General features: G+C 41.3%; 2 protein-coding genes across 4 annotated transcripts in view; one reads left to right on the forward strand and one right to left on the reverse strand.

The window, feature by feature from the left end:
• Positions 1-3,778: 3,778 nt before the first annotated feature.
• Positions 3,779-18,508, forward strand: LOC310682355 (fibrinogen-like protein 1). Of its 2 annotated transcripts, none has more exons than XM_083451058.1 (3): positions 3,779-3,919; positions 11,731-11,918; positions 16,045-18,508. In XM_083451058.1, exons 2-3 carry the CDS (start codon positions 11,771-11,773, stop codon positions 16,740-16,742), a joined length of 846 nt encoding a protein of 281 aa, XP_083307184.1. In that variant the 5' UTR covers positions 3,779-3,919; positions 11,731-11,770; the 3' UTR covers positions 16,743-18,508. The 2 variants fall into 2 exon arrangements, with proteins under 2 accessions (XP_083307184.1, XP_083307183.1); XM_083451057.1 differs by lacking the exon at positions 3,779-3,919 and adding an exon at positions 9,704-9,890.
• A 3,105-nt stretch (positions 18,509-21,613) lies between these two features.
• Positions 21,614-27,882, reverse strand: part of CHRM5 (cholinergic receptor muscarinic 5) — a 58,400-nt gene continuing 52,131 nt past the window's right edge. For both annotated transcript variants that reach the window (XM_083450547.1, XM_083450548.1), the window contains exon 2: positions 21,614-27,212. In XM_083450547.1, coding sequence (XP_083306673.1) covers positions 25,554-27,146 — 1,593 coding nt within the window. In that variant the 5' untranslated portion in view covers positions 27,147-27,212 and the 3' untranslated portion in view covers positions 21,614-25,553. The remainder of the gene's footprint in view (positions 27,213-27,882) is intronic.

A 27,882-nucleotide genomic window follows, 5' to 3' on the forward strand; every position in this document is an offset into this window, starting at 1 on the left:
TATATTGATGATTCTTAAAACATCACTGTAAAGCATCTGATTTCAAGAAGCCAAGTGTCTTTAACCCACTGTTCTTAACTTACGTAGTCTATAAATGCACAATATTTTTCTTAACCTAACATTACTTGTGCTTATTGAAAGAGAACCTCTTTTGATTGATTTGTTTTTATTTGAAGCATTTTTACTCCTCCTCGGGTGAAAAAGTGTCCCATAGCTGCTTACAAAGGTCAGTAAGAAGACAGCTCCTGACTTTGGGCATAGAATCTAGAACATACAACAATGTAAGGAAAAGGGAGGAGGAAAAAGATAAATCCAGGCAGTACTTCAAAATTACAATGTACTTAAAGTTGGAAGCAGGAATAGAAGCAATTAAAGAGTTGAGAACTGCTTGTAACAGCAAATATAGTGGCCCTGATTCCCTTCTCTCTTTCCTTTGGTACCAGTTCTTAAATTGTCATGCTAGTTTTTGTGGAGTGCTTGTGGTTTTCCTTTTCGTCATGGAAGCATTTTTGAGGGGAAACTGTTCTACTGGGAGTGCCCTCACGTACGATCCCTTGCTGCTTAGAAACCACACATTCTCTTGCCTACCTTCCACCACTATAACATTTTAACAAAAGCTTTGTGCATGTAAGTCTACACTGGTTTATCTAAAATGTTTTGGATAAAAATGGTTGACCATTTCTGGGCTTGAGACACTAGTTGTTACCTTGCGCCTTCTTAGCAGAAACAACAGAAGAACTTAATGCTGTAGCAAGTATGCGCAACAATCAACAGACAAGAATGCTGGCAGGCAAAGGAAACTGATACCCTAATCTCACATGTTTTATAAGGATTCTAAACCTGTGGCCCTCTAAGATGGTGGTGGACTTAAATTCCTATCAGCTCTGACCTGTGGTCAAGCTGGCCAGGAATGATGGGTGTAGTAGTACAGACACATCTGGAGCTCCACAAGTTCTTGATTCATGGGCTAGAGCAGGTGTCCTCAACCTCAGCCCTCCAGATGTTGTGAGACTACAATTCCCATCATCCCTGACCACTGGTCCTAGCTAGGGATCATGGGAGTTGTAGGCCAAAAACATCTAGAGGGCCGAGGCTGAGGAAGCCTGGGCTAGAGAGTATAAATGGTAGATGAAGTGCTGAAGGACAGGAAGTTTAGTTTTTGCCTTGTGAGAGAGGCATCATTCCACTCTTGGCTAGAGCCTCTAAAATGCAGTGCATAGCCAGTAGGCTTGGACACCCAACAGCCTAGATCAGGCATGGCCAAATGTGGCCCTCCAGCTGTTTTGGGACTACAACTCCCATCATCCCTAGCTAACAGGACCAGTGGTCAGGGATGATGAGAATTGTAGTTCCAAAACAGCTGGAGGGCCAGGTTTGGCCACCACTGGCCTAGATGTTAAACAGCGTGGGAAACAGAATTGACATTTGTTGGACCCCAAAGCCATGGAGCCAAGCAACAATATCCTAGTGTTACTTGCTGGTAGCAATCCTCCAACTCACACCTCCTTGAGTTGCTAATGAAGAACAACTCAATGATGATCTACAGCGACTGAGAAGTCAAGGAGAACCAACAAAGTTGCATCCCTGCCCTCTGGACTCTCTCTTGACAGAGGCCATCCATTAGGACAACTACGGCTGCCTCTGTGCCAAACCCAAGCCTGAAAGAAAATTAGAATGGATAATTTGCTTTCTCCCGCAGTACTTCAGCTGGCTAGCCTTGCCCAGGAAAAGATCTTTGGAGATTGGATGGAAGCTTTTTAAAACCTCTTCAAGAGGGGTTACACCAACTCTTTCAAGGCAGTGGGTATAACAGCTTGGCATTTTGAAGTAAAGTGCCACACATTTTAAAGGACAAGTTCATGAAGGTGACTTTCAAAGGCCCTTTGAATACATGGTATGTCCAGAAGTTATGCTATCAATATTTGATGGTATTGAAGGTCTTGGGAATTTGTTCCACCCACTCTTTCTATATCTCAGCATAGATGGTTGCTTGGGATTGCATGTATGTCTTTCCACTGCAAAGCTTGAGACCTAGGGAAGTGGTGGTATCAGCAACATGAATGTGTGGGACCCAAAGTCTTTCCTTCCAAAATTCTAGGCTGATCCCATAGTCTTTTTCTAGAAGAATTATATGTTGTGCTGCATCTAGAGCAATTGGACCTTGAACTGATTATTATTACAGAATGAATTGCTCAGTCCAAAGCTGATAATGAGACTTTAAGAGTTGTTTTGAGATTAATTCTACCCATGACTAAATTGTCTCAATTTGGGATACTTTTAAAGGGTCTGCTGGGGCCATGTAATCAGCATTAGCCTTTAACATGAAGGGGTGGAATTAATTGAACAACTATATCATCTGGAGTGTTTTCACAGACTGAAATAACTTAATCAAACATTAATAGCAGCAGGGGAGAAGTTTTATATCTGAGACACAAAATTGAAAAGGTGCTGGTTTATACAAATCACGGTTATTGCAGAAAGGAGAACAAAGCTCACTGCCTTTTAGCATGAAGACCAGCACTGAACCAATATGCCATTTATCACAACTGCTCATTGAAGAAGTTGGTGGGGGCAGGGAGCAATTGAAGCATTTGAAGCTTATTACAGTGCTGCCTGTGACTCTCGAATTCAAATGAATCCAGATATATAAATCTACATGTCTTCATAGAACTTCCTTTGCTCTCAAATGAGCATAGAGCATTCTTAGACAGGATTTCAAAAAATATCGGCTGCACAGGACTCTCAATGTCTTCCATAGGAAAGGCTAATTGCAAAAGCTTTCCGTTTGCTGATGTGTGCTGGGGAACCTGTGGCCCTTCTGATGCTGTTGACTCCCAACTCCCATCAGCCCCAGCAAGCATGGCTGATGGTCAGGGATGATGGGAGTTTTAATTCAACAAGAGCTGGAGGGCCACAGGTTTCCAGCCCTTCTGCATTGGTTTGTGTGATGGGTCCGTACGATGGAATGTTCCTACGCTTGCATTCTAGAGTGGTTGAAGGAGTCATATGGAGAAATGGGTAGGAGAGCAAACCCCATTGACCTGCCTGGCTTGGCTCAAGATAGCCAGTGGGAGGCAGTTATGGAAGAAGTACACAGATGCGCTCTACGATCTCTCACATAGCAACATGTGGAACGGTGGGCTAGTGCTGAGTTCATTGGCGTGGCTCTTTGCTGCACGGGCATGTTTTTCAAATTACACCTTGTTGATAATAGATCAGATCAGTAAACAGAGCCCTCCAAGGAAATGAGACAACATTCCAAACTCATTCACATGATGTTGGTAACAGAGGTTCTGTTCAGAATGCAAGTGTCTCCTAGCACTTGCCAAGGGTAGGTGTGCAAACTGAAGGAATTTGAATAGGACAAATAATTATGAAGTGGATGGAGAAAAGAGACCAAAAGCACTGCAAAGCAGAATCAGAACACACCACCTGCAGAGGCAGAATTGATCTTTATGAATGTATTTATTTTATTATTGCTCCTACTGCATATATAGCAATTGCCAGATGGTGATGTCTACAAGAAAGGAGGATGTGAACTACGGCATTGTGTTCCAGATATGGAAGGCATTCACTTCTTAAACATACACTACCTCCGAACATGGCAGAGTAAATTATTCCAGCAATTCTAATGCACAAACAGTTGTATTCTCTACCATCCTGACTCCCTAAAGCTACCCTATTGGATTCCTTGTTTGTGTTTCCTAGATACCATTCATCCCATTCATCATAAACAATCATGTAATAATTTCTTTATATGTAACTCTCTTACATGCAGGGAGTGGGATCACTCTTAGTTAATGGTATATACAAACTTGGCCAGCGAAGACACTGGACGTTAAAAGCATCATCATTTCTAATGTAACTGACTGCATTGTAACAATGACCAGAATCCAAAGTGGCAGGCATTGTGTTATGGGTACATGTGGGGAATCTTCAGCTTTCTCCTTCCAGTTACTCTCCCTCACCCTCTCCAAAAAGTCCACTGAAAGTCAGACCCTTTAGAGCAAAACCCAGTTAGGTACATGGGTATCAACCACCTCCCTCGCATACATGCACACCTGCAATTGTTTCTCATGCATACATGGGCCAATCTTGATCACAGCCAATGTGATTTAACGTTCAATTAAAATCTGTGGGCCAAAGTATGGCAGTTTGCTTGTTTGTGCCATCAATATGCACAGTGTTTTACAGAGCTGAATGAGATAGGTCTCTCTGCCTGGAGTTTATAATCAAAGATAAGAAGAAGAAAAAGAGGCGGTCAGTTAAGCTACATGTACTCAGCTGCATTTACAGCAGAAAGCATGGGAATGTTCCACTGTCCAAATAGAATTGGATAACAATGTATTGCTCTGGTTTCCGTTGGACCACATCAGCACGGCTGAGAGGAGGGTTGTGTCACCTGGACGGCCCAGCCCCTCCATACACACTACCTAGGCTTGCTGTGAATTTTGCTTCCAGGTTTAATTCAGAAAGGAAGTGTGCCTCAATTATTAAAAGCTTGAGAATCATTGGATTGGAAGGTATGAAATTGTTCTACTGATTGTTTAATATTGTATCTCAAAAGAGATCTTTAAGAGATTGTTAATTTAATTATCTAGGTTGAGATTAAAAATTGTTCATAATTGATGATAAAGTTAAAACAATTTACCCTGTTTAATCCTCCCTAGCTAGTACTCCTAACATATGGAGTTGCTTCCCCATTCCATTCAGCAAGAAAATAATTTATCAAAATTCTAGCAGGCTTGGATATAGGACCCCACCTTCCCATGCAATCTATAAAGCAGCTGCCCTTGGAAATGCGTTTATCTTGTAGCAATTATCTTGTCCTGCCTGCTTCTTTCATAGGCGTAGGCGTTCCAGGCAAATATATACTTACTCAGCTAGCTGTGACATGTCTAGCCTTCTCTTCACTTGGGTAGTATGGCACAAAGCAGACATAACCCTACAAGAGCTGCAAGAACTAGCAATTAGCTTTTGTGGCAAGCAAATGGACCAGTGGGTCTGGCTAATGAAATGTGAACCTCCTTAGTGGAACTATGGTGGTTCCATGACTTTTCACTACTAACGTCTTAAAACAGCCTTTTTCAACCTTGGGTTCTTAGATGTTGTTGGACTACAACTTCCATAATTCCTAGCTAGCAGGAACAAAGATCAGGAGATGATGGGAGCTGTAGTCCAACAACATCTAGGAACTTGAGATTGAAAAAGCCTGCCTTAAAGAAATAGTGACAGTTGACATAAAAGGCAGATCCGTTCATATTGAGATTACCTGGGTTTATTGCTGAGTGGGGCTGGTGTGAAAGAGCTATTTGTGTTATCCAGGGCCCATAGGCAATGGACTCATTCACTGAAGGTTTTTAAACAGGAGTTGGGTGGTCATCCGTCAGGGATTCTTTAGCTATAATTCCTGCATTGCAGGAGGTTGGACTAGATGGGCCCTGGGAACACCTTCCATCTCTACAGTTATATAATTCTACATTTTGATGGCATATATGCAGCTGCTGCTCTTAATTTCTCTTATAATAGCAGCGCTTTTTGAGCTCATGCTGTTGCAGGAATTAGGGTGACCACATGTATTCCAGCAACTAGCTGAGGCAGTAGCTGATTGCGAATGGTGCCTCCATGTGAGCCTGACCTAGTAGTTCAGACAGACACACAGGTAACCCTATAAGGCAGGGATGGAGAACCTGTGCTATTCCAGGTGTTGCTGGAACCCAGATCCCATTATCCCCAACTAGAATGGCCAACAAATTTTGTAGGGCCGCAAGTCCCCCATTCCATAACATCATAAGAATAGCTTTCCTGGATCAGACCAAAGGTCCATCCTTTCCGTGGGAGCCTCCACAACCCACAAGTGGGACCTGGGTGCTATACATGGGCTGAAGTCTAACCACCGAAATGCATTAATTACCAGTAAAATCTCAGTAAGAAGCTGAAGATATTATTTTGATTAAATCATATTATATTGCATAACAAGGACATAAGAAGATAGGAAGAGCCTGGAGGATCAGGCATGTGTCCCATCTAGTGCAGCATCCTGTTCTCACAGTGGCCAATGAGATGTGTGAAAACCTGCAAGCAGGATCCAAGCACAAGAACACTCTCCCCTTCCATGGTTTCCAGCAACTGGTATTCAGAAGCATATTGCTTCCATGATCCATGGGAGCAGAGCATAGCCTCCATCATGACTAGTAGTCTGAAATCCTAAGATGAAGGGCAGAATAGAAAATCATCATCATCATCATCATCATCATCATCATCATCATCATCATCTCCTTCTTTGGAGGTCTTTAAGCAGAGGCTTGACAACCATATTTCAGGAGTGCTCTGATGGTGTTTCCTGCTTGGCAGGGGGTTGGACTCGATGGCCCTTGTGGTCTCTTCCAACTCTATGATTCTATGGTTCTATGATTCTATAATAATTGATAGACTTATCATCTGTGAATTTGTCAAATTCTGTTTTAAAGCCATCCAGGTTGGTGTTTGGGAAGGGGTAGTGGCCAGGTGTGGAGAAAGGGGGTTGCAAAGGTGTCAGGGTTGGTTTGCAGAGCGAGCAGGTGTGTGTGTGTGTACACAAGGGAAAGAACATTGGTATGTTTGCTAGTCCAGTCAAGAACGTCAGGTGGCCTCATATTGACACGTGAAGAGTGATTTGCAATTTGTTTAAGAACAAAAAAACAGCAGAGAAAGGAAAAGGGCTTCAATGTAGTCAAGGCAATGTCCTTTGTCTGTCTTTTGTGGGTAAATGTTACACTTTCCCCTTCTGTTGCCCTCATTAAAAATGAAAGGCAATAAAAAAGGTCTACCTTTAGGAACCCGCTGCTAAAAAGGACAATTTCGCAGGCAATTTACAAATCATCTTTCCCTACTGAGTCTCTTCTGATAAAAGCTATTTTTCTGTGATGAACCACAAATAAACCCTACACTTTGGAACTCATTTGGTGGCCCCATTTCTATACCTTTGTAATAAATGGTTAATGAGCCAGATTGCAGCCATTTGCTATCAGTGTCTTTCCAGCTAAACTTTGTCCTGTACCTGCTGCTCCCCTGATAGGACGAAATGACTGTTTCAAAGACAATTGCTTGCAGGATTTCGGCATCGGTTTTCTTTTAAATGGATTCATGCTGCTTATTCTCTGTTGTATATTTAATGTTCTCCCTGAAGTTAACATCTCTATATTTTTATTGCCTAATTTTTATATCACTTTCTAAGACAAGAGTTCACATAAGCTATCTAGAAGCAGACGTGTGGGATATTAAAGTAGTATATTCAGTGCTGAAGTAGGACATTAATAGGAAATTATTCCTCTTGCTTTTTGCTACAGCCTGAGTACTTTAGAAATCACAGCTCATTTGCTCCTTTTATTCCTATGAGAACAGAGCAAGAAGCATACAAATATTATATTTTCTTGTGTGTTAATGAGTTGTTCAGCTCCAGGAAAATGTGGACCCTATAACTGAAATAATTATTACAAAGTCCGGCAGTCCCCAGACTGCTCAGGAAGACTGTGATGATGATGTACCTAGGCCCACCCTATACTGAGACCTTACTAGAGTCTTCAAAAGTTGTGCCATGACTGGCTCACAAGTGGTTCATGACTTAAGATGAACCACACCAGCGCCACCATTTTATTTTACAGTGGTACCTCGGGTTAAGTACTTAATTCGTTCCGGAGGTCTGTACTTAACCTGAAACTGTTCTTAACCTGAAGCACCACTTTAGCTAATGGGGCCTCCTGCTGCTGCCGCGCCACCGGAGCACAATTTCTGTTCTCATCCTGAAGCAAAGTTCTTAACCTGAAGCACTATTTCTGGATTAGCAGAGTCTGTAACCTGAAGCGTATGTAACCCGAGGTACCACTGTATTTTATTTTACTGTGTTTCAGTTCTAGTCTACACATGTCGCAGAATGAGGTGGAAAAGAGGTGATACAATGGGCAGTACCACTTCATATTTCAGGCTGGGGGTCATCAAGTTCATAATATAGGAGGATGACAAATATCATGCCTCTCCACAGTGGCTAGGAACAGTGGCGTAGCGTGGGTTGTCAGCACCCGGGACAAGGCAAGTAATTTGCGCCCCCTAACCCGGGGCAAGACAAGTAATTTGCGCCCCCCCCGCTGCACTGTCCCTCCCCCAGATAGTCCCTCGCGCTCTCTCCGCACCGCACCGCACGCCTGGCACCCTCCCCTCCACAGTGGGCGGCGACCCGGCGGCTCGGATCGGATTCCCACAAGCAGCACTGCAGTGAGAGAGTGTGAGTGAGCCAGGTAGGGGCAGAGAGCTGCGAGTGCGAGCGCCCCCCCAATGCGGCCAGCCCCCCTGCACCCCCCACGCTACGCCCCTGGCTAGGAATCTGACCACCCATCCACATGTTCCCTGGGCCACTGATCTGGGCGGCTGGCCTAGGTGCCTCGGCAGAGGAATCTGGTTGCTGGCTTGGGCTGTCACCGCAGACCTGTGGGGGGGCCCCACCCTAGTTGGCTCAGAGGGAAGAAATATGAAGAGAGCAAGTGAGAGTTGCAGGAGGGGGGAAATGAAGGAAGGGAGGAAGGAGGCAGAAGTGAAAGCAGCAAGCAGTGGAAGGCAGGCAGACCCATGGAAGAAGGGAGGGAGGTTGAGCAGAGGAGACCCAATCCCATGGCCATGGAGGAAGTCACAGACAGAGCTGCAAAGATGATGAAACGTAAACGTTTTGAGTTTCTGGTCCATCGTCTCTTCTGGCTTCGGAGGTGCTGATACAACCTTCACATACAAATCTTCACATAAAAGACATGTTGAAAGGCGAGACCATAGCTCCCCTCTGCTGTTTCTCCCCAGTGCACCAAAGTATGGATCACTCACAAAACACATTTGTTTGCAAACACACTTAAGCACTTGACAGATCATGAGGTGACAAGTTATGGCAATAGCTCTGGATGCAGGAGGAAGAAGCAAAGGTGACAGGGCGGGTAATATGGAGCTTTTCCACAATAGTCAGCCATCAGTGCACGTGAAGGAAACTAGTACAGTGGTACCTCGGGTTCCATACGCTTCAGGTTCCATACGCTTCAGGTTACAGACTCCGCTAACCCAGAAATAGTACCTTGGGTTAAGAACTTTGCTTCAGGATGAGAACAGAAATTGTGCTCCGGCGGCGCGGCGGCAGCAGGAGGCCCCATTAGCTAAAGTGGTGCTTCAGGTTAAGAACAGTTTCAGGTTAAGAACGGACCTCTGGAATGAATTAAGTACTTAACCCGAGGTACCACTGTAGTGCCCCATTTCCCTCTATTGATAAATAGTTCAGGCGCAATATACAGTAGTATTCAACTCAGGTATTTTCTTTTTTATAGTATATGTATTGTGTGTTATTTATGCATCTTTAATACTTGTCCTAAATTAATGTATTGTTTCTCACCGGTGCTCAGGTGTGGTCCTTGACAAAGATGCCAAACCTTGACACTCGCCCTTGCAGCTCTTCCTTCCGTATTGATCCTCCTAGCTATTTTTGGACAGGAATTGGAACAGGGATTATTCTGTTGTCCCTCCCTCCCCAAACCAGTTGATTCCACACCAGTGCGCTGCCACCCGCCACCCCTATCCCCTGCTGAGATTCACTATTCAGAATAATTTCATTAGTGATAACTTTCTTACAATGAAGGGAACTTTGGCCTTTAAAGATGCCTATTTGTGGATACGTGTCAGAGTAAAGTCCACCAACCAGAAGACTGATACACTGGAAATGTAAAGCTTTGTGAAGACGGCTGGCTTTTCCACAGTTAAGATAGAGATCTTGGGCTGAGCTGTTTACCTAGACTGCAGCAGTAGGCAAAGTGCATATCCAAATAACTACCCCATAGATTAACGTGCAGCTCTCACCTGGCCAGTTGTCAGTTTAAACAAGAAAGGTAAGATTATTCTATTCTCTTTATTTTGTTCAGTTCCCTAATCTAAAGCTTCCTTCTATATTTACTGAGGAACTTTAATGTCAGAAACAGTAAAGAAGTATTCTTTATTCTAGGGGGGAAAAACATTTGACCCTGTCTTTCCACCCTTTATGTTTTGGTTGTAATGAATTTATGTGTTTTACTGGTTTTCATAATGCTTATTATCTTTTCATAAACTGCCATGGGAACCTAGGGTGAAAGTTAGGTAAGAAATCTTACAAGTAATTCAGTAATTCAATCAATCAATCAATCAATCAATGTAGGAACCCTCTTCTAGGGTTGCAGTCTTACACACACTTAAGTGGAAATAAGTCTTGCTGAACTCTTTGGAACTTACTTCTGAGTGGACATACAGTATATAGGATTAAATTTCTCAAAATTAATGAGAATTTGATTCTTGGGTCAGATTCATGCAGTGGAACTATAATTTTGTACAGGATTGCAGCCTTAGTCATAGAAAATCATGAGCTCATTTTGAGATCACTGCTGGTGCTTTATGTGAAAATGTATTCAATATTTGGGCCGAGGGGGAACACATTGCTTTTGGAAATATACCAAAAGAGTAATTTCTGCATAGGGAAGACACAGCTCTCTCCCAAATATGATAGGAAATTGTATATTACTGCTTGGGATTAAGTTAACAGTTTGATAGATGTTGTTGAAATTAAGAACAAGTTGGCTTAAAGTACATTTTAAAGCTTCATGGAATTCAAAGGGTTTTTTTTAAGTGCAAGTAGGGGTTTGTACTTGTTGCTGTTGTTTAGTCGTTTAGTCGTGTCTGACTCTTTGTGTCCCGATGGACCAGAGCACACCAGGCACTCCTGTCTTCCACTGCCTCCCGCAGTTTGGTAAATTCATGCTGGTAGCTTCGAGAACACTTTCCAACCATCTCATCCTCTGCCATCCCCTTCTCCTTGTGCCCTCAATCTTTCCCAACATCAGGGTCTTTTCCAGGGAGTCTTCTCTTCTCATAAGGTGGCCAAAGTATTGGAGCCTCAGCTTCATGATCTATCCTTCCAGTGAGCACTCAGAGCTGATTTCCTTAAGAATGGATAGGTTTGATCTTCTTGCAGTCCATGGGACTATCAAGAGTCTCCTCCAGCACCATAATTCAAAAGCATCAATTCTTCGACGATCAGCCTTCTTTATGGTCCAGCTCTCACTTCCATACATCACTACTGGGAAAACCATAGCTTTAACTATACGGACCTTTGTTGGCAAGGTGATGTCTCTTAATGAGCAACAAAACATGAACCCTGATGGGCACTTGTCCATACATAAAAGACTGAAGTGTTGAGGCTTGAAAACACTGTCACCTGGACATTATGCTGTGAAGTAACAATCATCTCCACAGACAGCTTGTCCAGAGCTGATGTTTCTGGATGCTTAAGTTCTTTATTTCTGTGCAAAGGCTTCCTTTCAGATGTGGTCCAGGGAATACAGCACATCAGTTCTGATAAAGGAGAGGTGTGCTTTTTAAAATGGAAACCTTGACATGACATTATTTTCTATCAGCTCTTACCGTGCACTCAATTGTGCTATATCACACTGATTGATAGCAAAACAAGATGAAACGACTTCTGTGTGACAGGAAAGTTCTACATGTCAAAGAAGTAGTCTGTCACAAATGCACTGTGACATGTTTTTTAAAAGCCCTGTGTTGCCAAAGAGAGGGGGAAAAGCCCCCTTTTTTGGCAGATCTTGAATGCTGAAACCAGGTGTTTCAATTTCTCTTCAAGAAATTCTCTCTGGATGCAATCAATCTTTTAATGCTAAATGCCAGCCTCTATTATGTTTGCAGCATCCATCGACCTGAGTGAAAGGCATCTTCAAGGGAGAGAATGAATCTGGAAAAGTCAGCGGGATGTTTTCTGCTGCTACTCTTTCAATGTGGACTATGGACAACTGCAGAAAAGGCCTTTGAACTTGCTAATTCTCATCTGATTCCACCAGGAGACTATAAGAGACTGATCAACATTAACGCAGAAGGTAATTGTGGTATGCCGGGTATGTGTGTGATTAAGGAAAGGGCAATCAAAACTACGGAGGGATTGATTAATGTTCCCTATGAAGAAATGCAAAAGTGGGGATTCTTAGTTTAGAAGGGGGGGGGGAGTATTTTCAGGATGTGTGCAGAGAATTGGTACGGAGAACATTGACAAAAACGTGTTTTATCCCTCTCCCATAATACTAGAGCTCAGGGTCTCAAGATGAAATAGATTGGCAGTAAATTCAGGAAGTCCTTTTTCACTTATACTCACTTAAAGAAAGCACTTCCACAAGATGTGGTGATGGTGACCTCTGGCTTAGATGGCTTTAAAAGGAGGATTGGGAAAACCCATGGAGGACAGGGGCTATTATTTAGCTCAGTAGAACCTTCATATATACAAAGGAAGGAAGCTCCTTGCCACAGATACCACCTGAGCTTCCACCTACAGTGATGAGCCCAGGAGAGCCTGCAAGCTACAAACTTGGTCATCTCAACTCTTATACACCCTGCCAATCACTGGGCTCTGCAGGTGAGGGCCTCCTACAGATACCGTCTTATCAGGAGGTCTATTCCATACAACAGGGACACAGGTGGCGCTGTGGGTTAAACCACAGAGCCCAGGACTTTCCGATCAGAAGGTTGGCGGTTCGAATCCCAACGAAGGGGTGAGCTCCTGTTGCTTGGTCCCTGCTCCTGCCAACCTAGCAGTTCGAAAGCACGTCAAAGTGCAAGTAGATAAATAGGTATCGCTCCGGCAAGAAGGTAAATGGCATTTCCGTGCGCTGCTCTGGTTTCACCAGAAGAGGCTTAGTCATGCTGGCCACATGACCCGGAAGCTGTACGCCAGCTCCCTTGGCCAATAAAGCGAGATGAGCGACGCAACCCCTGAGTCGGTCACGACTGGACCTAATGGTCAGGGGTCCCTTTACCTTTACCTATTCCATACAATGGAGGAATCAGGCATTTCATGTTGTGGCACCCACCCTTTGGAATCCCCTACCCTTGAATATCAGACAGGCACCACCTCTGTTGTCTGCTGAAGACCTTCATCTACAATAAGCCTTTTAAATTGATATTTTCCCCAGTCAGCATATTACTGGAATTATTTTAAAGACGTTTTTATTATTTTATCACTTGCTGTTTGCCATCATGGGCTCGTTTGGGGAAAAGGGCAGGGTTTAAATTTAATCAATTCTAACAATAAAAACAGGGGAAAGTGCAACCCCATTCAGAATAAATTGCATCACTCCACCCGGATCTCCCAGCTTCATAACCTGCAGCACCTCTGTCTCATCTGAATTTACACCTCAGTTTGTTTACCCTCATCCACTCCAAAAATACCTTGAGACATCTTTTTCTAAGGCTCCCTAGGATTTGCAGGCAGAAATGAGAGTTAGAGCTGGTTGTCAATCACAGACTGGTGATTTTGAAGAACAAACCTCCAGATTATTTCCACCACCCAGCACACACATGGTACAGTAGGTATTATACAACATGGAGGCCATAAACCTGAGGCACCCCAAAGGCCAGAGGGCTTGGGGTAGAATCAAAGTCCTCCAGCACCACCTTCTGGTACTGATCCTCCAAGAAGGAATAGAGCCAAAGTAACACAGTGCCTTCCATACCCAACCTAGCAGGATGGTCCAGAAAGATACCCTGGCCAATAGTAATAAATGTCATTGAAAGGTCAAAGAGAATCAATAAGGTTGAAGTCCCCTCGTCCAGTTCCCCTGGTCCTCCACCAGGGTGACCAAGACTGTTTCTGTCTCAAAACTAGTCTGAAAGCCTGGTTGGAATGGAAACAAATAACCAGTTTCTTTCAACATGGCCTTGAGTTGAGAGGCCACCATGCTTTCTATCACCTTGTCCAAAAATGATAGGATAAAGATGGGCAAAGTTTGTCACAGAGGGTTCGGTCCAAAGCTGCTTTCTCAAGTGTGACCTCACCACCGCCTCTTTCAGCACAGTGGAGATCATGCCCTATTTCCAGGAGTCACTAACCTCAATTTATATTTTTTCTTGTGCTCATTACCATAGAAGCAGGGGGCTTCCTGAACAGCATTTTGTAATCTAAGCATAAAACTGGTTTTATTTCATAACAAATGTGATGGTTTTCATTTTCAATTTATTATAAGGATCTTTGTTCCTTTTCTATGGGTAGCTTATGGTTCCCTTTTCTTCTCACAGCCACATTCCTTGGTGTTCAATTATCTGGAACCTAGGGCTAAGACAAATACAGTGGAGGTTGGTCCATTGAGACACTCAACAAACTCAGCCTGGTATCCTTACCTACATCCGGTCTAGTGGGTAGCACTGACTTCCAGCTTCCTCCTCCGCCTTAGTTTCAGTGTTACCCTTGTAGAACTCAGCAGGAAGAGGATGGGGACAAAACCAGAATTAGCTGGCCTTGGCTATTATTGACGCCATCTCCACCTACTGTTGTCCTTCCTGCCTTCTGTGTCTCAGGGAGCACCAGCCTCCACTGATTCTCCACTGTGATACAGCTCCATATGTTGGCCACGTCTAATATGGAAATAGCTGTTTTTCCTTCTGAGAGGAAAGAGGCACCCATACCACACAGCCAGTTCAGGGTACTTTTCACTGATGGGTAGATGCAGTGCCAAGCAATTACGAACTGTTCCATTCCTTAAGTGTGTATCGGAGTTCTTAGGAGTTGGGGGTTCTGTACTGGGAGACAAATAATAGTTGTCAGAGAGGAGATTTCTGCAAGAACTATTATTTCTTTGTTAAGAGACACGGATGAAGGGGAGCTTTGTAACACATCCTCAGAATCTCTAACGATAGGCTGAGTCATCTCCTCCTCCTCCACTTACAGAGATTGAAAAATTAGCTCTAATCAACCGTAACTCTTCCAGCTCTCAAAGTTGCGACAACCAGCAAACAGGGGACACATGGTGTACTGTTTCCTATTTGCACATCTCTGTAGCTAAACAAAAGGCACATGCCCAATTTTGAGAATATAGCAGTTTCTTCCCCCACCTACACACCATGCATTTAGAGCTATCCAACACACATTTTAAGCATAGGACTTCCTCCGAAGTCATATGGGAACTGTAGTGTGTTGTGGTGATGGGAATTGTAGCTCTATGAGGGGAGGAACTACAGTTCCCAGGATTCTCTGGGGAAATACATTTTAAATGTGTATTGGATGTGCTTTAAATGTACAGTGTGGATTTGTTTCTCTTTCTCTTTCTCTTGACCACAGTGAACTTTTGTGTGTGTAAAACTTCACACTTCACAACTGATCGTGCTTTGAATAATTTGCTGACTTGTCAAGATATATGTTTGACTATATAAATTTTGTTTTCAATCTGCAGAACTGCAAACAAAGCTTTTGTCCCTTCAAGGTCACTTTCAGCCGTTCCTAAGTAATGTACGGGACGCGGGTAGCGCTGTGGGTTAAACCACAGAGCCTAGGACTTGCCAACCTAGCAGTTCGAAAGCACGTCAAAGTGCAAGTAGATAAATAGGTATCGTTCCGGCAGGAATGTAAACAGCATTTCTGTGCACTGCTCTGGTTTGCCAGAAGTGGCTTAGTCATGCTGGCCACATGACCCGGAAGCTGTACGCCGGCTCCCTTGGCCAATAAAGCGAGATGAGTGCTGCAACCCCAGAGTCGGTCACGACTGGACCTAATGGTCAGGAGCCCCTTTACCTTTAAGTAATGTACATAATGCTTTTTTCCAGTGTTTTGAAATTAACACTTTGTGTTTTGTTCTGGATTTTCTCCGTTTCCTTTTAATAATTAATTCTAATAATTAATAGTTTATTTATGATGAATTGTATTTACTCTTTGATGCTAACATCAGTCTTTTCATGTGGATTTCTACTTGTCAACCTGTATGATATTTTGTGAGCAAATATTTCTATTCTTATCCATCATTGTTATTACCTTTTGTTTACGACGGTGCTTAATAATAATATATTTTTAAATTTGTAGTCACATCACAAAAAAGAAACTATGTAGACCTGCACAATATATGTGCCTCAGATCCTGACAAATTAACAATTTCTTACATTTGAGGGCAAAAGTCAATTATTGTGGAAGCTTTTAAGCCAAGCTTACAGGATTATAATGTTAAGCATTCATTTATGTCCATGCAGAATATCCACGAGACTGCAGTGAGATCTTTAAGCAGTCTGAAGAAAACTCCAGAGATGGTCTATATGTCATTCAGCCAGCAAAGGAGCCTATTGGCGTGTACTGCAACATGCAAGATGGTGGCTGGACAGTAATTCAGCACATTACTGCCAACAGTACGGTGGACTTCGATAGGACATGGCAGGACTACAAACATGGATTTGGCACAATTAACGACAACTACTGGTTAGGCAATGAATACATGCATCAGCTAACCAGCTCTCCAAGGCCATATGCACTTAGGATTAAACTTGTAGACCTAAATGCCAATATCAAGTGGGGAGAATATGAGCCCTTCCGCATTGAAGATGAAGGTTCTCAGTACCGAATCAGGCTTGGTCTGTATAAAGGTAATGCCGTCGACGCCCTGTGTCGTGACACAGAAGCATATCTCCATGATAACCAGATGTTCACAACAAAAGATAGAGATAATGACAACTATTTTCAGAACTGTGCCAAACTTGAGTACAACGGGATTGCTGGGGGAGGCTGGTGGTACGATGCTTGTGCTGGAGCAAATCTAAATCGCAGGAATGTCATCTACTGGCAGCAGGACTGCAACAAAGAGCACGTATGCAAGTATGCCTGGATGATGGTCAAGCCAGTGGACCACAGCCAGGAGTGGCTCAAGGCTTGCCCTGCCGAGAAGGAAGAATTGTAAGCAACAGTAAGAAATTAAATCCAGGTGGAGAGCTGCTGTTTCTTCAGCTTGTATGTAGAAGCCGCCTTTTTCCTTTGCTGGGATTGTGTTTCAATATATAAATGAAATTAGACCCACCACAAAAATAAAGACCACATGACAAGATGTGAAAAATGGAGGACCCCAGAATTTAATTCCCCTCTTCCTCCCATTGCAGTAGTTAATCTTGAGTGATGGCCCAATAGTGTGAGAGAGGTCTAGACATTATTAATATTCTGGGAGATGTGAGTTAAATAGTGTGAGATTACCAAGCGGTTGTGAGCATAAGTAACAGAGGATAAGTGATAGATTGAAAATATGGAGAGACAATTAAACATATAAATCCATAAGATATATTTAGTAATCAGGAGAAATAAAATATGGATATTACATGTGCTTAAAGGGAAAGGATATACATTAGGGACCTTGAAAAATCACGAGACTTGCAATTATTTCCTCTGCTTTTCCCCACTGTTGCCCATGAAAATACATATTTTCTCTTGCCTTTCATCTTCAACAGTTCATGCAAATAGTGTTGTCTGAGCTGTTGCTGTCTTCAAAGGAAGGAAGGAAGGAAAAACAAAAGCAATTACTTTAAAGTCACAAAGCTGCATGATCCCATCGAAACAGTTTGCTGCATGAGGTTCCTCAGGTTCATGAAGTGATAAATTAGGCTCTTAATGATAAAGGTTCACAGCACAGCGAAAGAGTTGAGAGGCTACAACAATATATCTTTTTTTGTCCATATGGCAGTTTGGTTGCTATTGTGAGCAAAAACAGGGTTGCTTGTCAGGAAGATTGCAGCACTGGATCCTCCTGTAAGTAATTAATCACCAAATACTTCATAAAGGCAGAAGAAATGGTAGCTGATAATATGCATTATTTTCAAGAACAGTTCCACTTCATGAATGTTGAAGGAGATTGGATGCACTAATGTGCATATCTGAGATATTCCATCCAACAGAGGGCAGTGATGTATATGAGTATTATCAAGAATATTGTATTGCAAGACAGTTTTAAAGATTCATCTTTTGTGCAGGGACAGTTGCAAATGAATCATAATTTCACAACACCTGTTTGTGAATGCATGTGCTGTAGTTTCATTGTAAGGGTACAAAACAATCTTTTACTGTCTTTCCCTTGTCATCTATTTTCAGCTAATATCTTTTTAAAAGTGTAATTAACATGTATTTTCAGAGCTCTCATCATTACCTGTATCTTCTCTGGCATTTTCATTCCTTGTTTTAAATTCTTTCAGATGAGACTAAATATATCTCTATTGTCACTTACTTGCTAGCCTATAGTTGTAAAATAGCAAAACCAAGATTTTTGTTGTTGTTCTTATTTAATGGCAACATTCTACCATTCTCTCATTTCTGATTACAGGCCCCAGATTATTACTATTACAGACCTCTCTGGTAGTTATACTTTCTCTATAAACCACAATGGTATATATAGTTTGCTGTACTCAACACCAGGAACATTTAACCAAAGTAGTCTGTATTCTTACTACTGCAAAATACAACATTTTATATATAAAATTAATGAGAGTAACTGCAGCCTAGTTCTCAACTGAGCCCATAAGTACAAGTTCCTTTCATGAGCAGATGAGATAGTTGGAGGTGTGAACTCTGTGATTAATCTCTAGGCAATTAATTAATGGAATGCCCTTCATAGTGTTTTGCCTCTTCTTTGAAAGATGTCCAGCTATTGTGAATCAATTCATTTTAAAAAGGATTGTTAAATCTCTGTGTGTGTGTGTGTGTTTGTGTGTAAACTACAGTGACATCTACAAAGATTTTAGATTAACAATTACAAAATGGAGAGGGGGGAAAGTCTGTATGTCCAAGCAAAGAGGGGATGAAGTGTACAATCAAATACCAATACTGATTTGCTTTGGAACAGGTGAATTAAGAATTGGGCCTATTGTGTGGACAAGTACACATGGATATGCACTGTTTACACACATCAAACATAATCCAGTCAAAATTATTCACTGATTTGGATACAAAGGTGCTCATGGTTGACCAATATTTTAGCCAAGTTCCCTTTTCCTCTCCATCTCTTTGCCTACAACACACCTCATGTCACATTTTAAAGGTTTTCCAGTCCTCATGAACTGCTTTTGGGAAGATGCAAGGGATCGCAATAGGAAGGGAAAGACAGGAAAGTCATATTCCATGAAGAGGATTAGTACTAATCAGGATGCAAAGTACTGCTTTTTAAGGAAGAGAGTTACGCAGGCTCAAGAGTCAGTATAAACCACTGATCTTCAACATTACCCAAAACTGGATCATAGCCTGATCTAAGGTGAGCTGCAATGGCAGCAGTACCCACTATGCAAATTGAGAATGAAAAAAGGAGTCTTCCAAATCCGTGTTTGGGTTAAGGATCTAGAAAGTTTGAAGACTACAAGTCTAAACAGTTTAAAAAAGTACATGGTTCAGGTGTCTGAGGAACACAGGCAAGAAAGGCATGGGTTTGAATGCTCCTCAGTGTAAAAATTCAACACACATAGTAAGCACATTACAGCAAGGATTAACCTTTCTTCCTGACATGCTAGATTTCCATGGATAGGAGCGGTTTGTTAGGAGTTTTTGCATTGCTATACCCTTCCTGCATTCTGAAAGGGTATTCTGCTACCATGTACCTTTTCTAAATCTATGGATTGGTCCTAGTCATGGATCAGCCATCATGGATCACTCCACAAAGGAGTGGAGCGGGATCTGAAAGAACAACACACTTAACAGGGTGAGCCAGAGGTGTTTTCCTAGACCATCTTGGCAAGATTTAGCCATTACTGACTATATCATCAGTATGGGGAGATGCCTCAGGGCTTGACAGTATGTATGGAGAGCGGGGGGGGAAATTTATTTACACTGCAGTATTCTGGCTATAGTGGAATGGGATCATCTCCTGTTCTTCTGTATAATGCCCAAGACCCTACTTATACCCCACAGATTTCTCCTCAAGTAAATGTCACCACTGTACTGTAGGAAGTGGCTCTTCTGGAGCTCTGGCTCAGGAAAGTGCACTTGAAACTTTCAATATAATCTGTTTAGACATATCCAAATATATATATCCCACTTTTTCCTCTCACTTCTGTTACCCAAGGATACTAACATCATGTAAGTTTAATACAATCATATAATATTAAAGCAGCAAAACACAGACGATGATGCAGTAAATTTTTTTTTTTAAAAAAACAACTTTAAAAATCCATAAGGAGAAGCCAGTTGGGTCAAAGGCCTGCTGGAACAGACAATCCTTAAATTTTATATTTGAACTCTGCTATCGGGTGCAGACAAATCTCCCAGGACAAAGAGCTCTGAAGTCTGGGTGCTATAACAGAAAGAGGTATTTCTCTTGTTCTCACCAACTGTACCTGGGAGACAAACCAGGAGCTCTCTTGATGATCTGAACGAATGGGCAGTCTCAGACGGAAGGAGAATGTTCTTTAAGGGGTCTGTTGCTAAAGGCTCTTATATTATCCATCTGTGAAACACTAGAACACCAGTTTGACCAAGGCTCAAATTAGTAGAGGGACACATTGCAACTGAAAATTTATTTGTGTTGAAGATAGAATCTGCTCTTCCTGGAACCTGATGCCGTAGCTGCCTCGGCAGTCTTTTGACCCACCATTTTTCACTTCATTCTTCTGTTCTCTGCCCCTTGGACTTAACCTACTTGTTATAATGGCTTTGGAAGATGAATGTTGGCCTCATTTCTGCTTGTGTATAAAGCTGGTAGATTACTATCTCCAGCCTTCACTCAGCACTTTCATGCTGCCCTCAAGATGTTAGTACTTGTCAGTATAGCTCCCAGACATGGAATCAGATGAGATTTCAGCCCCAAGCATGAACCAGAAACAGGGAAGACAAGGGAACCTTGGAGGCAACCCCTAAGACCATACCCTAGGACAATACCCCATATTCAGGAAACCAGCAGAATTAAGGAACCTAATGTGCCCCAACTGGATGTGTCAATACACCAGGAAGGGCAATCTAATTTGAGTAGCTGAACCCTCAGTTATTGTCGGCAAGATGCTGATACAATAACGTCCATGCATCTGCTCCTAGTCTAGCTACTTTCAGGACAGCACTTCTTGAGCTCGGTTCTAGGTCCTCTACGGACACAGCAGACATATTTGCAAATACAAGGCAGATTGTCCTCCTCCTCTCCCATTTTGGAAACAATGTAGAAGTGTCATCACACAGCGCTACGCGGTCCAGCTCCCTTTTGTTTCTCTGCCCTAGAAGAGCTTGCCTGCTTTTGCTGCCCATCTTTAGTTTCACAAGTCAGCAGTGCCCTTAGCAAAACCTCCCAGTTGGAGTCTTTTGACCTTTGCTTCAGAGAAGAATGGGACTCCGGTGGGAAATAACTATACTGTTTAATCACCACAGTTAGCTTTTCCCTATAAACATGACTATAGTGGTTTGGAATACCGTTACCCCCTAATAGTTCCCATGCAACTCTATGTTACTAAACATATCCCGTAAAAGGAGTATTTAAGAATCCTGATTTTAGAGGATGGGGAACCCACAGCCCTACAGAAGTTGTCAAACTACAACCCCCATCATCGCTGTCCATTGGCCGTGCAGGCTGAGGCAGATGTGAAGTGGAACCCAACATAATCTTAAGGGTCTGAGGTTCTAGAGTAATAACTTACAAGTGTCTGCAAAAAAATAAATAATGTATACATTTTAAGAAATAATTTCGAATGGTTTTTGTTTCTGCTCTTCCTGTTCTTTCAAAAATAAAAAAATAAAAGTTGTGCCTCTATATTACTGTTGGATGGCTCTCAACTGTCACCTTAACTTTTTTGTTATGAAACCGCAGTATTAAAAAAGCAATAAACACACACCATTTTTAATACAGTTCCAGATATTTACAATGTATCCCAGAGTTTGGCAGTGTCATGTCTGAGTTTTTAGCAGCATAGGTTGAGCACATACTTAACAGTTACACTTAACTGATACTTTGGCATCCACCACTGTGTAGTCTTATACATCTACTCAACAAACGGACCATAAACATTTATAAAACATTCCTGTTCAACAGAAACTGTGACAAAAATAACTTCCCATTTAACTTCAATAATAGAAGGCAAAGCTTTTCTTTAGCAATAACATTGCAGCTAGCAGAAAACTTTTACAGTCTTATATAGTCATTATTACATAGCTTGTATTATAGAAATGCAGGTTCGTTTGAACCAAACACACATATCATATGCATATGTATGTTTGTTTGAAGCCAGTATAACTCAAAGTATACAATATACACAGAAAATGCTTTGATGGTGACTGAAGAAAAGAAACAGAGGTCTCTATAGTAACTTGCACTTTCCTTTAACAATTATATGCAAAAGCACCAAAAACAGTTGGCACAATACAATATACTTAAAATCGATCATATTGATTCCAGAATACACATTTTCACATTATTATACAGTGAGTTTAAATAATATCCAGTACCCCTGCAAAAAATTCAATCTTTTGCAAACAACTCACTTAACCGTCATGTTATTCACAACATTGTTTATTTCTATAGCTGTGGAGAAACCCTTTCTTTCCTGCTTCTCTAGCTCTTAATGAAAATATTTTTTACTTCAGTGGAAGCAATGACAAATACACAATAACTCTCATGAAATGTGCTGTGTTATCTCTGAACTATGCAACACTATATTTTACAACTGTATTATTACCATACTAAGCTATGAATGCGGATGATATGATAGAGATGCAGCCTAACACTCCAGCTGTGCACTCGTACATTCTTGAAGACCAAAGCAGAATCATCATCCAAAGCGCTAGTCCATTGACCCTAGGGAAGCACATCTGGCAATAATCAGGATGCGGGCCTTTTCTGTTGTGCTGCCCATCCTAGGGAATGGCTTTCCATAGACCCCATGACTGTATTGTTTTAGATGGCTAATAAAAAATATATATTAGGCTGTTTTAAAAGGTTTCTGACCAATTGTTCTCCTTCTGCTGGCTTTCTTTTGATGTTTTAGTTTCAATGGGTGTTTTGTATTTTGTTGTGGGGGTTTGGCCTTGGTGACAATATTTGTGATTTTAATGGGAATTGTTATATATTTCACTATTGTTTTGTGTTTTTGGATTGCAGCTGCTTTGCGTTTCTTTGAAATTTAGGCAGGGTATATATATATATATATATATATATATATATATATAAAACAAATGCATACATAGACATTGTTATAGTCCATCTTTAAATTGCAGTTCAGGAAAGCATGAGTGCATGAGTTAGTGCACTGTCTGCTATTGAACCACAATAATTCATGTGTCCCATGAAGCTTTGCATCTTTACAGGTCTATAGTCAATAATACAAACCTGGCTGTTCAGTGTTTGCTGGAATGTATCTTAATGCTGCATTGCACCTTAATATTAGTTCCCAACTGAGCCCCATATTCACCCCATATGAACCACATTCCTTCTTCACTTCAGCGGAGGGGACATTTCCATACAAAGCACATTTGAAGCATATTTTCCCTCTCAAAGAATTCTGGTCACTGTCGTTTGATAAGGGTTGCTGGGAATTGAAACTCTGTGAGGGGCTAATGTGCTTCAAATGTGCTTTAAAGACATAGTGTGTATATATTTCCAAAACTTGACAATATACAGTAAATCAGGGTACTGGGGTAGAATTTCTAGGCCTTTTAACATTTTAAATCATGAACTTACTAAACTCTTATATCAATATCAGTTTGTTTCCATATAAGTTATTTTCACCGTAGTTTGTACATCCTGACTTCCCATTGCCGTTGTTTTCTTTCTGTCCCATCAGTTTATTTTGATAGCTGATTTTAATTGCAGTTCTCAGACCAGTTACTCTGTAATTATCCCAGTTACTGCCTTTATTTTGTCAGATCATCATCTCTACTGAAATGCTCGTGTTGTCGTAAGTAGTCTGCGGTATAAAAAGAGGCACTGGATAGCCATTATGTATACAACATTTTCTATCCAGACATATCCTCAGCAAACTCCTGAGAGTTACCTACTTTGTGCTAGGGATTTAGGCATTCAAGTCTTGCCACCCAAAAAACACGGGACAGAAAGGTAGGTGATTTTACTCCTCTCTCTTTTTCAAATTGCTGTTGTTGCTTTCGACTGGCATGGGTTATGTGATTCATGGAGAAAGGTGACTCAAACTATTCAATGAGTATATGTTTGTAAGGTTATTGATGTAAATTGTGTAGTGTTAAGTGCTAGCAGAAATGCATGTTTCACAAGCAGGACCTGTTGCATCTTGAAGCAGTACCATATCTTTTTTTAATACTGGCAACCTAATTCATTGATTTCAAATGATTTACTGCCAAAAAATACATTTCAAGATCAGGGTGTAAAATCTTAGACCTAAAATGAGGAACCTATAGATAAATTAAATAAAAGTAAGTGCAGTGCTTTTCTTCTAATAAAATGTTTAGGGGCACTCTTATTTTCCTACTCATATTGAAATACTGCCCCTCAATGAGGCCAAACTTAGTTTCACAAAATGTTTAGGGTATGTGTACCCCTGCGTAACCCCAGGGAAAAAAGCACTGGTAATGTGTAGTACTTAACCTCATTCATAAGCAAGTTTCAGCTCATAATTTAAGATTGCAGTCCTGAACTCCTATACTTGGAAGTTCTACAGAAATCGAAAGGATTACGATGTTGCTTAATGCGCTGCAAAACACCTACACGGAAGGCAACTCACAGTGCAATCCTAACCATGACTACTCCAAAGTAAGTCATATTGAATTCAATAGGGCTTACTCCCAGGTAAGTGAGGTAGGATTGCTGATTCACAGTGTAGGAAATAAAATGCAACCCACACAGAATCATAGAATTGTAGAGTTGGGAGGAACCAAGAGGGTCATCTAGTCCAACCCACTGCAATGCAGGGATCTTTTGCACATTTGGGTGCTAAGATAGTTCTTCAGAATGGTAATAAAGAAGCGATTTTACCTTTTTCTTAGAAGCCATACATTAGATTGCATCAATATACTGTACAGGATTTTAAAAATAAAACTCCTTCAGAGCAACTTCAATATGAACAAATAAAATGCAAAAAGACAATTAACTAGTACCCTTGTTTGTAGGCAATGTAAACATCTCTGACAAACTTGGTACCCTCATTGGCTTCTTAATTTGCAAAAAAAAAAAAACCCCCAACCATACAGTTTACATCATATAAGCCATCTCTCAGCCATAGAAAAAGAACAATACAAACTCAAACAATGTTCATGGCCTCACAACTAATTCCAAGAGCAAATTTGTCCATTGAGGAAAAAATCTCAGACATTTATCATTGACCAGTGCTACTTGCCTTCCTTTTGTTTCCATCCAGTTTAGAAACAATTCTGTATGGGAAGTGATGCAAATGTCATTCTATTGGAGACCTATAACTAAACTGGACAAAGCCTTAGAAAAAATGTGCAGGAAGGCATAATGTTACTTTCCAGATAGTGGACCTAATGAATGAAGGGTCTATTCCATACCCAACCATTAAGGTCTGTTGGTGTGCCATTTTATGTGGCAAACATGTGGAAAGAAACTTTCTATGACAGCAACATAAATAATGCTCTATTTAGTAGTCACAGACAATTATAGAAATGTTCATCATTGTGGCTGCTTTCTTCATGGCCATAGGCATATCTTTATCACCACACAAATTGTGCTTCTTTTGTCTCTAGACATGCAAAGCAACAACTTTGCAATGAAAGACTTGCAGCCAATTTGATTTACAGTGCTTGGCCAAGGTCTGTTTCCCCCCCTATACACTTCAAATTAAGGCAGTTTAGTATTACCCTGCCAGTATAATTTTTCTTCCATTTTTTTCTTCTTCCACTGACAGAACAGCAACAACTTAAATGTCTTTCTGAACGTTTTGTTACAGAGAGCATAGCAGATTGGGTTAACAGTACTATTCACATAGCACAGCCAATAGCCAAGGTGCCACAGCGTTGGAGGAATACAATCTGAGCAGAATGTGGAGACCAAAACCATGATATTGTAGGGTGTCCAAGTGATTATGAACGCTAGAAGAATGGCGCTTAAAGTTTGGGCTGCTTTGCGCTCCTTTATAAGGACCATTCTTTTCCTTTTAGTAATTTGATTGTTTATATTTGGATCCATGTTTTTGACAGAAGTCGTGTCCTTAGATAAAGTGGCAGAACAAGGAGTGATCTTTACTTTTCGGCAGCCATTGTTAGTTTCTTTGGCACCATCAGCTTTAACCACCAATCGGAACTTGTAAGCTACACATTTACTACTTTTTTTAATGTGGCCTTTGGTTGGGGTTAGAAAATATTTTTGGGTCTCATAGTCATTTTCCCCAGGATGGTCTTTGATAAAGGCTTCCTTTTTCTCCTCTTTATGTTCATCATCCTTGCTTTTTACTGGAGACTTATAAGCTACTTGAAAGACGGGATCAGAGGCACGTTTATCCTCCTCTTCTGAGGATGCATAGCTGCTGCAAGTGGTTAGCTGGTCCGCCTTAGCCCAGTCATGACAAGTATTTTGAATCTGACATGCCTTTGCTGTTGCCGAAGTACTTCGGCTGGATGAAGACCATGAAGCCTGACATCTCTCCCTTTTGGCTAAATTTTGTTGCTTGCAGCTAAAGCAGGACTTTAGCAGAGCTTTCTGGGGCTTTATCATTTCAAACTCGGCCACAGAACTGGATCCTTGAAGTTCGGCCAGGTCCTTGGTCCGTTTCTCAGTCTCTCTATAAATACGGCAATACAAAATAGTCATCACAGAAACCGGGATATAGAAAGCAGCAATCGCAGTACCAAAGGTGATGATGGGTTCATACAAAAATTGAATCTGGCATTCTCCGGGCGGGACAGTTCGTTCACCGACGAAATACTGCCAGCATAAGATTACTGGTGCCCACAGGATAAATGAAATTAGCCAAGCTAGGCCAATCATGATGCCAGCCCTTCTGGGTGTGCGTTTAGCCCTGTAGGTTAATGGCCGTGTAATAGAAAAATATCGGTCGAAGCTGATAACCAGTAAATTCATTACTGAGGCATTGCTAGCTACATAATCCAGGGCTAGCCACAAGTCACATGCTAGACTTCCAAGAGACCAGTACCCTATTAATATGTAGGATGTATAAAGATTCATAGAAAATATTCCAATGATAAGGTCTGCACACGCAAGACTGAGTAAATAGTAATTGTTCACCGTCTTGAGCTGGCTGTTTACTTTGAAGGATATCATCACAAGAACATTCCCCACTATAGTTATTAAGCTTAAAATGGCCGTCACTGTAGCAATGGTAATTACTTCCCAAAGGCTATGACCTTCTAAATGCTTATGGTTGGGGGTTGTACCATTGACAATGGTTGAATTGCTGTGCAATTTTTCTTCCATTCTTTTTCTTGGCGTATTAACATCAGTCCCTTTTAAGTTGCTTCTTCATCTGTACTTTGAAGACACCTTTTTAATGACAAATAAAGAGAAAGAAAGCTCGTAAAATAATACTGGACTCCTGCCAGATTTATTACGCACAAGCAAATTGTAAGACCGTTGGAGTATCAATTATAAATTACGACTTCTAAAGATATTTAAATATTATGTATTCAAGTTTAGAGACACAAAATAGGCTTGGTAATATTTCCCAGCCAACCTTTGTTGCTGTAGGAGAACCTTCCCCAACTTGGTGCACTCCAGATATTTTGGAATACAACTCCCATCATTCCTGACCATTGGCCATACTGCCTAGGATTTATGGGAGTTGTAGTCCAAAAATATCTGAAGGGCGCCAGATTTAGGAAAGGCTTCTGACATAACTGAAATATTCATTATTAACTGTTGAATTCTTACTTTAACTATTTAATATGAACAGTTAAATATATTTTGTATTCTTTTTCTCAAACTACTGTGGTTAAAAAAATCAACTAGTATTAGACATAGGGCCCCCAATTTGCAGTAGGACAACAGTGAGGCAGGGCACATTTAACCTATGATACCAATGGACTCTAGATGTGATGTTTAATGGTACCATAGATTCAGGGAACAAGTTGTATTGACAGTGTTTCACAGATAGGTAAACGCATAAAGGAACCACTATTTTAAAAGTCCACACACACAAATGTTGTGACACAGG

Source organism: Podarcis tiliguerta (genome assembly GCF_965153285.1).
Source record: "Podarcis tiliguerta genome assembly, chromosome: 1".
Classification (NCBI taxonomy): domain Eukaryota; kingdom Metazoa; phylum Chordata; class Lepidosauria; order Squamata; family Lacertidae; genus Podarcis; species Podarcis tiliguerta.

Coding starts and splice junctions, on each gene's coding strand:
- LOC310682355 (XM_083451058.1), top strand. CDS start 11,771: ATGAATCTGGAAAAGTCAGCGGGATGTTTTCTGCTGCTACTCTTTCAA. Junction 11,919..16,044: donor GATCAACATTAACGCAGAAG/GTAATTGTGGTA, acceptor ATGTCCATGCAG/AATATCCACGAGACTGCAGT.